We start from the raw sequence: 13,235 nt of genomic DNA, 5'->3' as shown, positions 1-13,235 counted from the left end.
TCCTACCTTTCGATTCTTCACAGCAATCGTTGGGTTCAAGTCACTATCTGTCGGTCGGTGTCTTACTCTCCCTGCTACATCATCACCTTCGAGTTCCATCCGACTCCACGTTTCGGCCGTGTCCCATCAACATAGGATGCCCATGTCGTCCTGATAATGGGAGCTACCGATATTGCCTCGCGCCTTCGAGCCAGATTTACGAAGCGAAGACACTCTACAGCAGGTTCTCAAGCATCCTCGAACCATAGCGTCACCGACATCTCGTCGTCGGTCGGAAGCCGTCAAGTCGCGGATCGTGATCGTGATCGGGCTCGGTCTCGCCAAAATGGAGATGGAGATCGTTCATCCCGTGCCGTGAGTAATTCAAGGGGCACCCTTAGTAGCCGACGTGGTATGACAGCGACAACCGATGACTCGCAACGGCAACGAAAAGATAGCGACGAGTTCACAAAGATCAAGGTTTCTCGCCGAGTTTCAGAACCAGAACCAGAACCAGCAAACTCCAATTCAGACTCAGCAGAAAATACATCCTTGGAGACAGATGGTGAGGCACCCGGAGCGGTTCCACCCGTTAAAGACCATTCCACAACCAGAGATGCAGCACTGAAACACTCGACCCCCCCTGTAGACCAGGAGAGCCTTGGCGAAGAGCCTGCTACAGCCGCCACTAGCTCGAGCTGTAGCTCTAGTTCTAGCGACCAGCACCAGCCTCCGCCCAGTAGCGATCTGCGTCCGCCACAACCACAACCTCAAATCAATCCACCACCATTGATCTCCCCTTCACTACATCAACAAGAACAGTCATCACCATCGCGGCCACGCCAAGCAAGCTCGAATCTCGACCGAATTCACGAGGACGCACAGGATTCGGATTCGGATTTGGAATCACCCACTGCGCGCTCCAGAGCTGTTGCGAGCTTAGACTTGGATGCCGCCTCTGAGCTTGCTGGACACAATGACGACGACCCGTTGAGTCTAGACCAAGCTCCAAACTCCCCCAGATCTGTCGCGTTTGCGCCTTTGGCAGCGGCTACCTCGACGAACTTTGTCACTCCATCTCCTGGTCTCCCGTCATCAGGAATTCTTTCGGTCCCTGGCTCTCCAACAGCGCGACCAGCCCCACCCCCCAGACGACAGAGCTTGCTGTCGAACCGCCAGACGACCTTGATCAACACACTCCTTTCGAACCAATCCACGCATGAACCTAGCATAACACAACCTCCTACATACGCGCCCATAAACGGAAATATGGTGACTCGCAAGATCTGGGTCAAGCGACCCCATGCATCACCAACCCTCGTTACTGTCAACGAAGATGACCTTGTTGACGACGTCCGCGATATGATACTACGTAAATATTCAAATTCCCTCGGCCGAAGCTTCGACTCTCCCGATATAAACATCCGCGTTATACCTCGAGACCAACATTCAGAACGTGTCCTCAATCCTGAGGAGCCTATGGGCAGGACGTTAGACGCCTATTACCCAGGTGGGCAAACGGTTGAAGAAGCTCTTGTAATCGATATCCCTCGGCGTGCGCCTAAGGCTTCCCCATGCCCTGTAATACCAGCGTATGTTGGAAATGTCTACTACAGCGAAGATGGTCGACCTACTGAAACGAGCGACGGTTACTTTCCCTCAGTGGGCGTGGGTACTCATCCTGGTGCCGTTGGCTCGCCGCACCTCCCGATGGCAGTACCCACACATGTCAATACTCAAGGTCAGCAGCACTCGATTGCAGTATTGGGGACTGGTATTATCCCTCCCATCCCGTCACCTGGTAGAACACGCACACACCAAAGCCATCCAAGCCGTCCCGGAATAGTCCGTACTCACACGTCATCACCGACTACGATAGCTGGTCCTTCATCCGTATCTTTGGCTGCCGCTGCCGCTGTGAATCATGCGAGCCACGGTACGCAACACTTCTCAAGGCTACCACATTCACGAACTCATTCAAATTCTTCAGATGCCCCTGGTATGCCGCCTGCTGCCCCTCCTCTGCCGACGCCGCCCGCACCCGAGCCAACATATGCCCCGACACCACCTGCCAGGCCATCCTCACCGCGACCCATACCTAAAACTAGGAAAACAAAAAAGTCCGAGCATCCAAGCCTACCACCAGGCATGCTCAATGGTGGTGTGCCCCCCATCAACGTTCTGATCGTCGAAGATAACCCGATCAACCTCAAGTTGCTCGAGGCTTTCGTTAAGCGCCTTAAGGTGCGATGGTCAACCGCCATGAACGGACGCGATGCCGTGAAGAAGTGGAGGAGTGGTGGATTTCATTTGGTTTTGATGGATATTCAGCTCCCCGTCATGAACGGACTCGATGCGACTCGCGAGATTCGTAGGTTAGAGCGAGTTAACTCGATCGGTGTCTTTTCTTCGTCTCCTGATGGTGAAATAACGACGGAAAATCCCGACGAGGTTGATGAGAAAGACCGCCTGGATAACACTTCCTTATTCAAGAGCCCAGTAATCATCGTCGCTTTGACTGCCAGTTCATTGCAGAGTGATCGACATGAAGCGTTAGCCGCGGGCTGCAACGATTTCTTGACCAAGGTACGCTATTTCCTATCATTATGCCGACGCATTAACACATTTGGCTGACTTTGATGTAGCCTGTCAATTTCGTTTGGCTTGAGCGCAAGGTCATGGAATGGGGCTGCATGCAAGCTCTTATTGACTTTGATGGCTGGCGCAAGTGGAAAGAAATTTCTCAGGAAGCCGAAGAGAATGAGGCGGCGAAGAAGGCAGCAGTTGCAGCAGCCAAGGCAAAGTCGAAAAAGAATCGAGTTTCCATGACCAAGCCTGGCTGATCACTTCGATTCTGACCGATACCAGGATTTTAGATGTTTGATTCAATGTAAGAAAAGCCGACAATAAGCCACGGTACACTTTCCGTTGGAGACAGCAGCAAACATGAGCTGGCTCAACGATCTATCTGCTTGCTACCCAAAGTTATGTTTGGCACGGGGTTAATGTTGGTTGGGCACTTCATGGTTGTTTAATGTTGGGCAAGAGAGGAGTTGTACAATGGTTGCAAGCATGACGGCGCAAGTAATAAACACATACGAATACCAACGTTTATAATGTCATATCGAAGTCTCAAATTTTAAGCCCACAAAACATCATATACATCTTCATGCACCATGTTGTGTATGTGTCTATAATGTATTCACTTTTGACAAAAGAGTGCTTGATATATTGGAGAGTTGACCACAAGTCATGTAAATCTCTAGGTGCCAACTCTCCCCCCCTGCTCTCCAATTGGTCGCTATCTCTGCATGACAGAACCTATCAAAGACATAACTTATCGGAATACTGTGTCATACTGTAAAAAAAAAATACATAAAAAAAGAAAGAAAGAAAGAAAGAAATCTGCTGATTCATGAAGCATACAATGCTTTCCGGAGCGTGGGTGAGTGATTGATTGTACTCGTGCTAAAGTTTATAGTTTGAGCAGGCCCCCACTGCCGGAACATGAAAACTCCGATCAGCCCGCTGAAAAATTGCTACGCTCCATGAACAGCTTTAAACACCTCTCAACAAGCCCAACCTTTTCCGATTCGACATCCAACCAATTCCAATCAATTGGTCCTGGATCGCATGTAATGCAGCAAGCAGTCAGAGAATATCTGAAGCTGCTGTAATCATGCCTCCTCGAATGCGCGGCGCATCAACGCCGCTGGTTGGCCTCGATGCCGCCGTCTCTATCTCCTCTAGGAGCTCCTCCTCCCCATTCCTCCGAACGTTCTCGACAACGCCATGCCGCGAGAAAATGAGCAAAGGCCGTGCGAGGATGTTCGAGTGGTTGAACCATGGTGGCGGCAGGAGTCTTGCTGAGGCCGGTACCAGCCCTAATTACCTTGGTCCTCACCAAGATCAGCCTTTCCCTCTCAACCCCTTGTTCCGAAGCCAAACTGTGCTGTCTGACCAGACACGCGAGATTATTTATGACAAGGTTATAGGCAAGGGTGAGTTGCTCAAGGCGGTGTCTGCTGAAATGCACATCGACGTGAGACGAGTTGCCGCCGTGGTGCGGTTGAAGGAGGTTGAGAAGCAATGGAAAGCCGAAGTAAGTACAGCACCCAATAACCCCATTGCCTGCCCTGCTATATGATGAGACCAAACAAATTTTCGATTAGTCTTGAAGACATCTACATGGTTATACTTTTACACACTCTGATAGCATCATCTGACTTTGGGTTTACGTCATTTTATACGCTGTATAGCATTGCTAACCTACTTCAAGGGCAAGCAGCTGGCAGTTCCTTACGCTAGAGCAGTCATGAAGATGCTGCCCAAGACATTCTGGGAGGAGGGTGCAGAGAATGTGCCACACGAGCCCATTAACGAGATTCACGTGCACAACCTCACAATGCAACAACTATTTACACCCGTGTCGGAATCTCGGCATTTCACACGAGAGGATGCCGCCAAGGCCTTCCACGATAGGATGCTCTCTGCCGATAAGCGATCGCCTCAACGTGAGCTCATCAAAATGGAGAAACAAGTTATCAAGGGGGTTCCCCGTCCGGAGGCCTTGACCAAGTTCCAAGAACTCATTCAGAAACATGAGACTAAAGATTCCGAGAAAGAAGCTGACAAACGTCGGTTCCTGGACAGTATGACGAAGCGAGTCAAGACGGACCGTTATGAGTTCCGGTTCAAGCCTATGGACATTAACGAGGTGGGCCGTGACGGTCGCTCAAGAAAGGGAACCGGATGGCGCTACGGTGCACCTTTCGAAGACCGCAAGCGTGGGTTGGTCAAGATTCCTACATCGGTGCCTTGAAGTACATGAAGACAAATGGGACTTGGCAAATAACTTGGCTTCGATGGCATAACTGTACAATAAGAACCACCAGGACATCAAGTCGTGTATTAATTAGATATGGACCAAACAAAGGTCCAATGAAGAAGAACAGCGCTTGAATTTTTTGCATGTGATCTTGATATTGCTTATTGGTGATTGATCTGTTGCATCGTAGTATGCTTATTGATGAGGCTATTGGTTGGGTACGATCAAGTTCTTCCGAACTTGCTCGAGATCGTCTTCTGACAATCCGCAGTACTTGACAAGATATTGCTCAACGGAGCCATGTTGTTCTCGTAGTGCTTTCAGGGCTGCCAGCATGTTTTCGGGCTTGGCTCCAAGCATTCGTTTGGCACCTTCGGGGTTCTCTTGAAGTTCGGGTATCTTCGTCACTGCTTTGAGAAGCTCATCTCCAAAATCACCAAGCCCCACCTCTGTGAGGGCGTACTCGCGGGCGATCGTCTGGTCATCCACACCACAGATTGAGAGAATAAAAGCACAAATGACTCCAGTCCTGTCTTTGCCTGCCGTGCAGTGGATGAGCAAAGGTGAGGGGTCCGGCTTGGCTAGGTGTGAGATGATGGTGCTAATGGGTTTCGTTCCCGCTTCCCAGATTCCTCGATAAGCCTCCACGAAGCCTTCGGTACCCTCAGCTGTATAGTTCTTGAACCGTACAGCAATAGCATCGGGGCCATAGTCTTCATCCATGAAGACTGGAACAAAAACACGCTCGGCGCCTGACCACTCCCGGGTTCCTGTGGCGTAGCGCTCAATCTCAGTGCGGGAACGTAGATCGTAGACGTGCGAGATGTTCAGATCCTGCAGCGCTGCGACCCCATCTTCGGTGAGACGAGACGGCTCTGCTGAACGGAAGATAAGACCGGACTTGATCGTGTGGCCGGGGTGTGACTGAATAGGAAGCCGGCAACCTGCCAGATCCCGGAAGTTGGGAAGCCCTGAGATGGAGTGGAAAGGAAGGCCGAGATCCGCCATTATATTTACTGAGACACGTTGAAATATGAGCGAAGAGTTATATAAGACCAGAATCCAGGCGGTACCATCGCTGTTCTTATTGTTGTCAGTTTGAGAAGAGACCGAACGTGGCAGTCCCGGGATGGAGATTGAAGTTGAAAGTGTGGGGCATCACTTATACCTCGGCATGGGTGTATCGGAGAAGAGTCGAGACCATGGAAATGTACTGTACACGATTTTTGTAGGATGATGCTGGCCGTCTGGTCTATGGAAACCAGTCCAGAACAACCGTGTTAATCGAATGTCTTGCTTGTTAGTGAGCAGGGATTGTAGCAGAACAAAACGGGCTGCCATGATTGTGAGTCCTGTCTTAAAGAGAGTGCGAAGTCGAATTTATGATAATAACAAAAGTAATGGAATAAAACGAAAACAACGACCAACTTAGGCGCGAGCCCTATTCTAATTTTTTGTCGAACCATGTAAGACAAAAGAAAACAAAAGACGAGACCCCCTAGTTCTATGAGCCGCTCAAAGATAACAACACTGTCCTGCAATTTTAAACAGCCACTCCATACTAAATCCCCATATGAGAAGAAGGATGAGGCAATGGCCCAGAAACAATCCTGAGCATCACGCCGTCAGTCTTCATCTAACAAACTCCGCATCTCGTACAGCGAGGGACGTTGCAGTTGGGGCAGACAACGTCAGTCTTGGCGTTCCAGAAACCGTGATCGCAGTTGCACTTATAAAATCAGTATGCTATTGGTGTAGCTGGGTTCCTGTCGCTTACACATTTCCATTGTTGAGAGTCGATGAGCTGGCCTCGGTTACCAGCAGAGGCAGGAGAATCAGTGCTGTAACAGGTCAGGACGCGATAAGAGAGCGAGAAAGGACATGGGTTTGACATACAAGTTACCGCTGGCCATTTTTGTTGTTCTCTTTAAGTCGAAGAGAAAGTACTAGTTTGCTTGACTTGGATGCTCAAGTCTTCGGATGTTTCTGCTTCAAAGATAGCTGTGTGGATTTATAGTAAGATGGAAGTGGAAGTGATGTTGGTTTGATGATTTGGCATCGTATTGAAAACAAGCTAGACTTATATACAGGTTGATCGAGAGTAAGTGTACAAGACGCCGGAAGTCTAGTGGTCTTCCATTTGGAACTCTCTGCTGCAGGAACTACATTGTAGTTGAGCAAATCATGACAAACAATGCCAAACTGCCCTTGCGACAGCAATAGCAGTGCCACACGATTCCATCTTTGCGATGTTCTCTTTGCTTGAAAACGAGCTTGCTTCACGCTAGTGGTATACTGAACTGCTCGACGATAACAGTTGTTTGGCCGAGAGTGGCAGTTGATAGGATGAAAAGCAAGAAAGGCTCGGAAGACTAAGCCCCGTTCGTAGTGAGTTGAGATGCTTCCTCTCGCGCAACCTTGCCATACATGTCTTGAGTTCGGAGGCCAGGCAATGGTAGTAGGGTTAGAGTTGAAGCAACAAGCAAAGCACTCTTGTATTGGGGGCGATATTGAACCACTAGTTTAACTGTGCCTCAATAGCATATAGAACGCTAGGCAAGGTGACTAAGTTGAGCTTACGAGAGTTCTTGAATCATACAATATACCCTTGCTGGGCTCGTATTTGGACGTCTTCCATCGACACTTTCAACTACCTGGGTCAATGCGGCTCTGCCATGAGTCACATAGGGCTGGGTTTGAATGAAACGACCTGAAGAGGAAACGGAACTCATGCACAGCCACCCGACATCCAACACTGTAAGCAATTCAATAAATGACAGTTGACCAATAGTAAAGGCAGGGCACTCGCTGCAACTTAACATGTGCCACAACAATTGATGCACCGCTTTAGGATAGACAGCAATACTAAGCAATGCTAATATGAGCATTTTCAAAGACTGTCATTGGCAACTTACGGCTATTACTCCTGGGAAGATTGTTTTTGTAACATACCTTGATACCTTGCATCGGTGTACTCCGTCTGATCTGACGGTTCTAGGGTAGAATGTGGATAATGTTGTTGCCTGGGTTAATCAAAACTGGGCAGCAACCGTTTGAGTGAAACTTACACTCTATTCCTAGACTAAACCTTTATATGACAAACTCAGTGCTTTTAACATAGCCCAGCAAATAACAACCTGCCTGTTACAGCTGCGTAGTCAGACAAGAACAAACAAAATGATCTATTCCGTTGGTGCTATGGAGACTAACCTATTTATCCTCAGTCACCGAGTCAGTCATAGAAAGGTTGTGTTGGACAGGGTATGAGATTCACGATAAGGAAAGAAAAAAAAAATCGCTCAATCACAGAAATGCAAAATGCCAGTCACGTCCATAAAAGTTGAAACAACAAGATGCTGATCACATTGGGCAAGGTAACAGCAGAAGCAGGATAATCCGACCTGGTTTGGTCCCAAGTAGGTATGCATGACCAGGGGTCACGAAGCACTTAAATCAAGGCTAGCTCAAACTAGGTACGTCATAGTTATATTTGTGAATCACGACAATTTCCAATGGCAGCTAATTTTAAAATAAAAAAAATTGTTAAACATTTGGTCGATCTTGGCCTTGCCTGTCCTGAGCTGGCTGGCATTAAGTGCATGACGGCAGAGGCTTTCTACTTAGTCTAACACTAAGGTATTAATTAGCCAGTGGGCTACCCTCCATCAGGAACAGGGAGTTCTCGCTGGTCCTGGTGACGTTCTGCGACAAGCATACTAAATACTTCCTAAAGACTTCAATATATCTCTCGTACCACCCTCATCCCCTTAATTCCCCATCCGTTACCACCTGAAGATAACCGCAACTCGCCAATATCTCTCTGAAACTTATTTACACCTCCCCCCAAAGCGACCGAATCGAAACCGACATCATGGGCATCAAAGATCTAGCTATCACGCTATGTGGTGTTCACCGTCATTCACTTCTTCCTCTTCGCCCTTGCTCTGGCCACTTGTGGTCTGTATGGCACTGACGTTCATCATGCGAACCTTCTGGGCAAGTACTCCGACTCGAAATGGGTAAGTAAACTGAATTTATCTATGCTATTCTGACCCGATATAATGGGTAGTGCTGTGCTGACAAAAGTGCCAATTTGCAGGTCTACGCTGTGGTAGTTGGTAGCATCTCTGCCGTGACATGTGTTCTCTACTTCGTCCCCTTTGTCCTGCGCATTGCCGGTGTCTTTGTTCCGGTATGGGACTTTATTCTATTCGTCCTCTGGATTGCCCTCTTTGGCGTGTTCGGCAAGGTGAGTTGACATCGACCTGCCCTCCCCCGGGTGCTTACTGTAGACGGCTCATGGCTGACTCGAATATTACAGATGTATATCAATGAGGACGCCGAGGGTGATGGAGATGTCAGACGCATGAAGAACGCTGTCTGGGTTGACCTCGCCAGTGCTCTTCTCTGGTTCATCGCTGCATTGGGGGCTTTCGGATACTGGTGGAAGCACCGCGACCACAGATCGCGCTTTACTGGCCGCGCTCACGTCTAATCAAATGATGGGCCCAGACATGCATGTCAACACCCCCTTAATGAGGAAAAGGATGAACCAAACGTGGCCCGTACACAATGCCGCTCACGACTTGAGATAATCACCTTGTTCAACCACAACGACGATAATGGGAAGGAAGCAAGAAAGCCTGCCGGTCGGGCTGGTGGACTGCCGAGCTTACGACACGACTCTGATACCATCGAATGTTCTGTTTTCTTTTTCCCCCTGCCCTCCCTTAAGGAAAGGCTGTTTTGTTCCTGAAATAATAGCTATACGGTACTGAACTTAATCTCATTGTTATATTGCCCGAATCGGCCACTGTACGTACATAAGCAGTTGAGCAATGCAACCACTTGCGGCAGCCTCCCGCGAGGCGTGCACCCAACCTCTGGCTAGATCTACCAATAGCTCTCGCCTAAGTGAAAACCGTCTCGCCAATTAATTGCCCAGTGAGTCACCGCAAGTTGCGTGTGAAATCATCACGGGTTTGTGTCGCCAATTCTACCCGTAGGTGTGTAGACAGACGTGCAGGTTGCGTTTGCGCCAAGACAAGTGATATCCGAGATACCCTGAGGGATAAGAAAACGATAACATGGTGCAATACGCCGTAACTTCAGTATCGCACCATCACGGCGCAGGGTGTTTGAATGTTGCACCTACCAGACCAAGACACACGGGCAAAGAGGGGTCAAGCGTCGATCACGGACAGTTTTTTGCTCCCAAGACTTTATTGAAGTAATGTGACGATGACGGCTTACAATCAAGAAGGGGTCTTTTTTTTCAAGGGTCCGGCGTTTGAGTGGTTGCTCTACCACTCTAACCTTGGTTCTTGGTGTGATAACAGTCTTGACCTATTCGAGGTTGTGAAAGGAAGGGATGGCAAAGCGGCGCTTATGAGCATGCCAAGAAGCCAAGTCACTGTTCTTTCGACGCCATGACGTCGATCAGATACCTGATAAAAGCTCCATGTGGGGGCCGCTTGGTAGACAGCCCGTTTGTTTTCGGTACGGTTCAAGGATATTCTTTGCTGGCCTGGAGTAAGACAACGGAGAGCTTGCTGGTGAGCATGAATATGTAACAATGCAATGCAATGCAATGCAATGCACCACAGGTAGTTACTGTAAGCGATTGTCATGTTGATCCTAACTCCAGACAACGGTGCAAAGTTGAACGACATGGAATCAGTAGTTAGCACGTGGGAATATTCTGCTGTACGATATTGGTACATTGGTCGCTCATCGAGAGTAATTGTGCTCACAATACGAGGTGGTGAATAGTATAGAATCATAGTAAGAAACAATTCCAGGGACTAAGGTTGCGAGCGTCAGTAATGCGAATTGTGAGCAAATGTAATCTCCTCCTTATTTCATCAAATCAAATCTCTTTTGCATGGACCATACGCAAAACCAAAGAAGGCCAGTCAGTGCCCTACTTGCCATTCATTAGTTACCTGGGTACAGGGCATGCCTGAAATCCCAACCGCAAATTCAAAGGAGCAAAAAAACAAATTACCTAAGAGATGGCTCTAGTGGCATGGACGGACTGTCTTGGTAGGTGATTCCGTCTCGGATATCCGTACTCTCTCTGTAGCCAAGTCCTCTAATGCTTAGGCCGATACCATCGCAAAATCGTATCGAGTCACCGTCAAAAATCGTCATTGACCGCAACCCTTGTCTGTCAATATCTGTGTAGGGGCTTCAAAGGGTCCCTACAGCAAATCCCAGGGACTTGCTTGCTGCCGCCTGCTCTGCGATGTACCTAGTCAGTCGCGACGTCTTGACGCCGACCGAGGGTTCTCATTCATCCCATTGACAGGTCTCTTTCTCGCTTGGTGTATTCGTTTGCGTTGGTGGCTTGGGGTTCACAGGGTCGTCCCTCAGGTATCTCTTGGCACTTGCACTGTACTCTCTTCGCACACAAATCATCCATTGACAAAATACCTGTCAAGAGTCCTGCCCACATGGCCAACCCTTAGACGGCACTGCACTGTGCCCAAAAGCGGGCTCTGGTGTTGGAAATATCAAGCCAGGACATGAGGAGGCATGTAAGCAAGCCGCTTTAGAGCGTGTCGTAGAACGTCGCAGAGATCCACCAAACCCTTCGCCTTGCCCTGGCCCTGACTAGTTATTTGGTGGTTGTATCCGTATGTAGTTTTGCGTTTTGGGCTCACGTCCCGACACTCCTCGCTTCAATCTCTCGGGGGCCGATTAGTGGAAGTCGTTTGCACTTCCCACTTTTCGGGTCGGTTTGTTGGTTGGGATTGTGTGATGGATGGAAGGGGATGGGGAGAGGCGATCAATCAAGCCAAGAGTGACTCGCTTGTGATAACAAAACCGTTTCGGGACCCTTCGATCTTCATTTCTTAGCAACCCTTCATTTCTCGATCCAAAAGACAGGCACAGGCATGATTACGGAAAGTAGAACTGACTACGACCTACCTACCTGTACACTTTCTTCCTCCCGCAATACTTATTACCCCGGAGGCCTGTGATTGCCATTTCCATCTTGACGCCTCCATCACATCCTTCAATTCCAGTTATCAGTCTAGTGGCCAGGCTGCCCTCCTCGATCTCCTCTTCCTCTCCTATGCTTGTGGGCATTCCAACCACTTCGAACAACACAAAAGCCAGCTCTCTTGACTTTTTATTGATTTGCGACACTTGTTGCCCCTCACTGCAAATCGTTCATTCACCCATCCATACATACATCCATCGACCACCAACTGCCCACCTGCCCACGAGCCCACGACTCTTCGTTGTCCGCACCATCCTCTTGACCTCTTTCAGAACCTGTTCATATATGTGCACCGGCGTTGGTGCTTACTGCACGATTTGGACCTGGACCGCCTGATCACCAGTCAGACGAATACGCGTCCTCAAAAAGACCAAGCATCTAAGCTCAGATATCGAACCACGGCTGCGACAAAATGGCCAGCTTCGCCAGAACGATCAAGTCCCCTTACCTTTCGCCGCGCATGCGACCCTCGATGTCGGGACGCACCATGTCTACAAACTCGGACCGCTCGAACAATAATTCACCCAACAGTCCCCGGTCTGATGATCTTTGTGATTTTGAACTTTCTGGACTAAACACTCCAATAATTCACCAGCACTCGCGGCCAAGTCGGGGACGGGATGGTTTTTTTGATGGCGAAGACATTGGATCTCAGACTTCCTATTTCACTGGTAAGCTTACCCGAATTAGCTGGAATGCATATCCCTCCTTTGACCCCTGATTGTTCATCACTATCCACCCCACCTCTCTCCTCTCATTGATCTTCCATCGCCTGCGCTCGAGTGAGTGTTCTGCCGGACGTCGGGGCTAGCCTCCGGCCGAGAATCCCGAGCGGAGACGGGCATTTGCTGCGCTGGACCTGGCAGCTGGCACCTACCTGCCTAGAAACCTCCGAGGCCGAGACACGTTCTCTATGCGAACTGGTCCAACGCCACAAAATTTGTCTAGTTGGCGTCCAGTATCCCTTGACACCTGGCATAAGCTCTACAGTCCAGTCCTGTTTGCCTTCTGTACACCACCAGTCGTGTACAACGGATCGATGCCAGTTGTGGAAGTCAAGAGTGTTCGTTCTTTGGGAAAAGATCGAACCATTCGAGAGCCGCTACAACGCTCCCGTTCTACGGTGCGACGCATCAGACCTATTTTGCAGCCAATGATGCATGTCATGATTGACTGGCTAAAAGCGCGGGGCGGGATGAGGTCTCGGGAGGGAAGCTCCCGCACCACCGTTTTCAAGATTCCCATCCCACCCATCTCCATTTTCATTTTCATTTTCATTTCCCCATGCTTATCTACGACAAATGGCGTTGGGTCAGGTCGACTTTCTCCTGTCTGGCTAGCGTTCGATCCCCTACATCTCACACTATGCTTATCCTTTCCGCTTCTCCTTTAATCATCTGCCCTTGTCGGCCTCATTTC

At 49.2% G+C, this 13,235-nt stretch overlaps 4 protein-coding genes across 4 annotated transcripts; 3 read left to right on the top strand and 1 right to left on the bottom strand.

The window, feature by feature from the left end:
* Nucleotides 1–325: 325 nt before the first annotated feature.
* On the top strand, nucleotides 326–2,822 carry FGSG_08948 (uncharacterized protein; the record flags this gene model as incomplete). The annotated part of the gene is made up of 3 exons (XM_011321444.1): nucleotides 326–354; nucleotides 438–2,565; nucleotides 2,625–2,822. 3 exons carry the CDS (start codon nucleotides 326–328, stop codon nucleotides 2,820–2,822), a joined length of 2,355 nt encoding a protein of 784 aa, XP_011319746.1.
* A 740-nt stretch (nucleotides 2,823–3,562) lies between these two features.
* FGSG_08949 (uncharacterized protein) lies at nucleotides 3,563–5,615 on the top strand. The gene is made up of 2 exons (XM_011321443.1): nucleotides 3,563–4,081; nucleotides 4,259–5,615. The coding sequence occupies exons 1-2, from the start codon at nucleotides 3,659–3,661 to the stop codon at nucleotides 4,799–4,801; spliced, it is 966 nt and encodes a 321-aa protein (XP_011319745.1). The 5' UTR covers nucleotides 3,563–3,658; the 3' UTR covers nucleotides 4,802–5,615.
* FGSG_08950 (uncharacterized protein) lies at nucleotides 5,015–5,815 on the bottom strand (the record flags this gene model as incomplete). Its single annotated transcript, XM_011321442.1, has 1 exon — nucleotides 5,015–5,815. The coding sequence occupies one exon, from the start codon at nucleotides 5,813–5,815 to the stop codon at nucleotides 5,015–5,017; it is 801 nt and encodes a 266-aa protein (XP_011319744.1).
* A 2,169-nt stretch (nucleotides 5,816–7,984) lies between these two features.
* On the top strand, nucleotides 7,985–9,302 carry FGSG_11615 (uncharacterized protein; the record flags this gene model as incomplete). The annotated part of the gene is made up of 4 exons (XM_011321441.1): nucleotides 7,985–8,068; nucleotides 8,698–8,826; nucleotides 8,907–9,056; nucleotides 9,129–9,302. The coding sequence occupies 4 exons, from the start codon at nucleotides 7,985–7,987 to the stop codon at nucleotides 9,300–9,302; spliced, it is 537 nt and encodes a 178-aa protein (XP_011319743.1).
* Between the last annotated feature and the right edge of the window lie 3,933 nt (nucleotides 9,303–13,235).

This window comes from Fusarium graminearum, chromosome 2, assembly GCF_000240135.3.
Source record: "Fusarium graminearum PH-1 chromosome 2, whole genome shotgun sequence".
In the NCBI taxonomy this organism is placed as follows: Eukaryota; Fungi; Ascomycota; class Sordariomycetes; order Hypocreales; family Nectriaceae; genus Fusarium; species Fusarium graminearum.
The sequence above is the reverse complement of the archived record's forward strand: the minus strand, read 5'-3'. Positions and strand labels throughout refer to the sequence as shown.

Coding starts and splice junctions, on each gene's coding strand:
- FGSG_08949 (XM_011321443.1), top strand. CDS start 3,659: ATGCCTCCTCGAATGCGCGGCGCATCAACGCCGCTGGTTGGCCTCGAT. Junction 4,082..4,258: donor AGAAGCAATGGAAAGCCGAA/GTAAGTACAGCA, acceptor ACCTACTTCAAG/GGCAAGCAGCTGGCAGTTCC.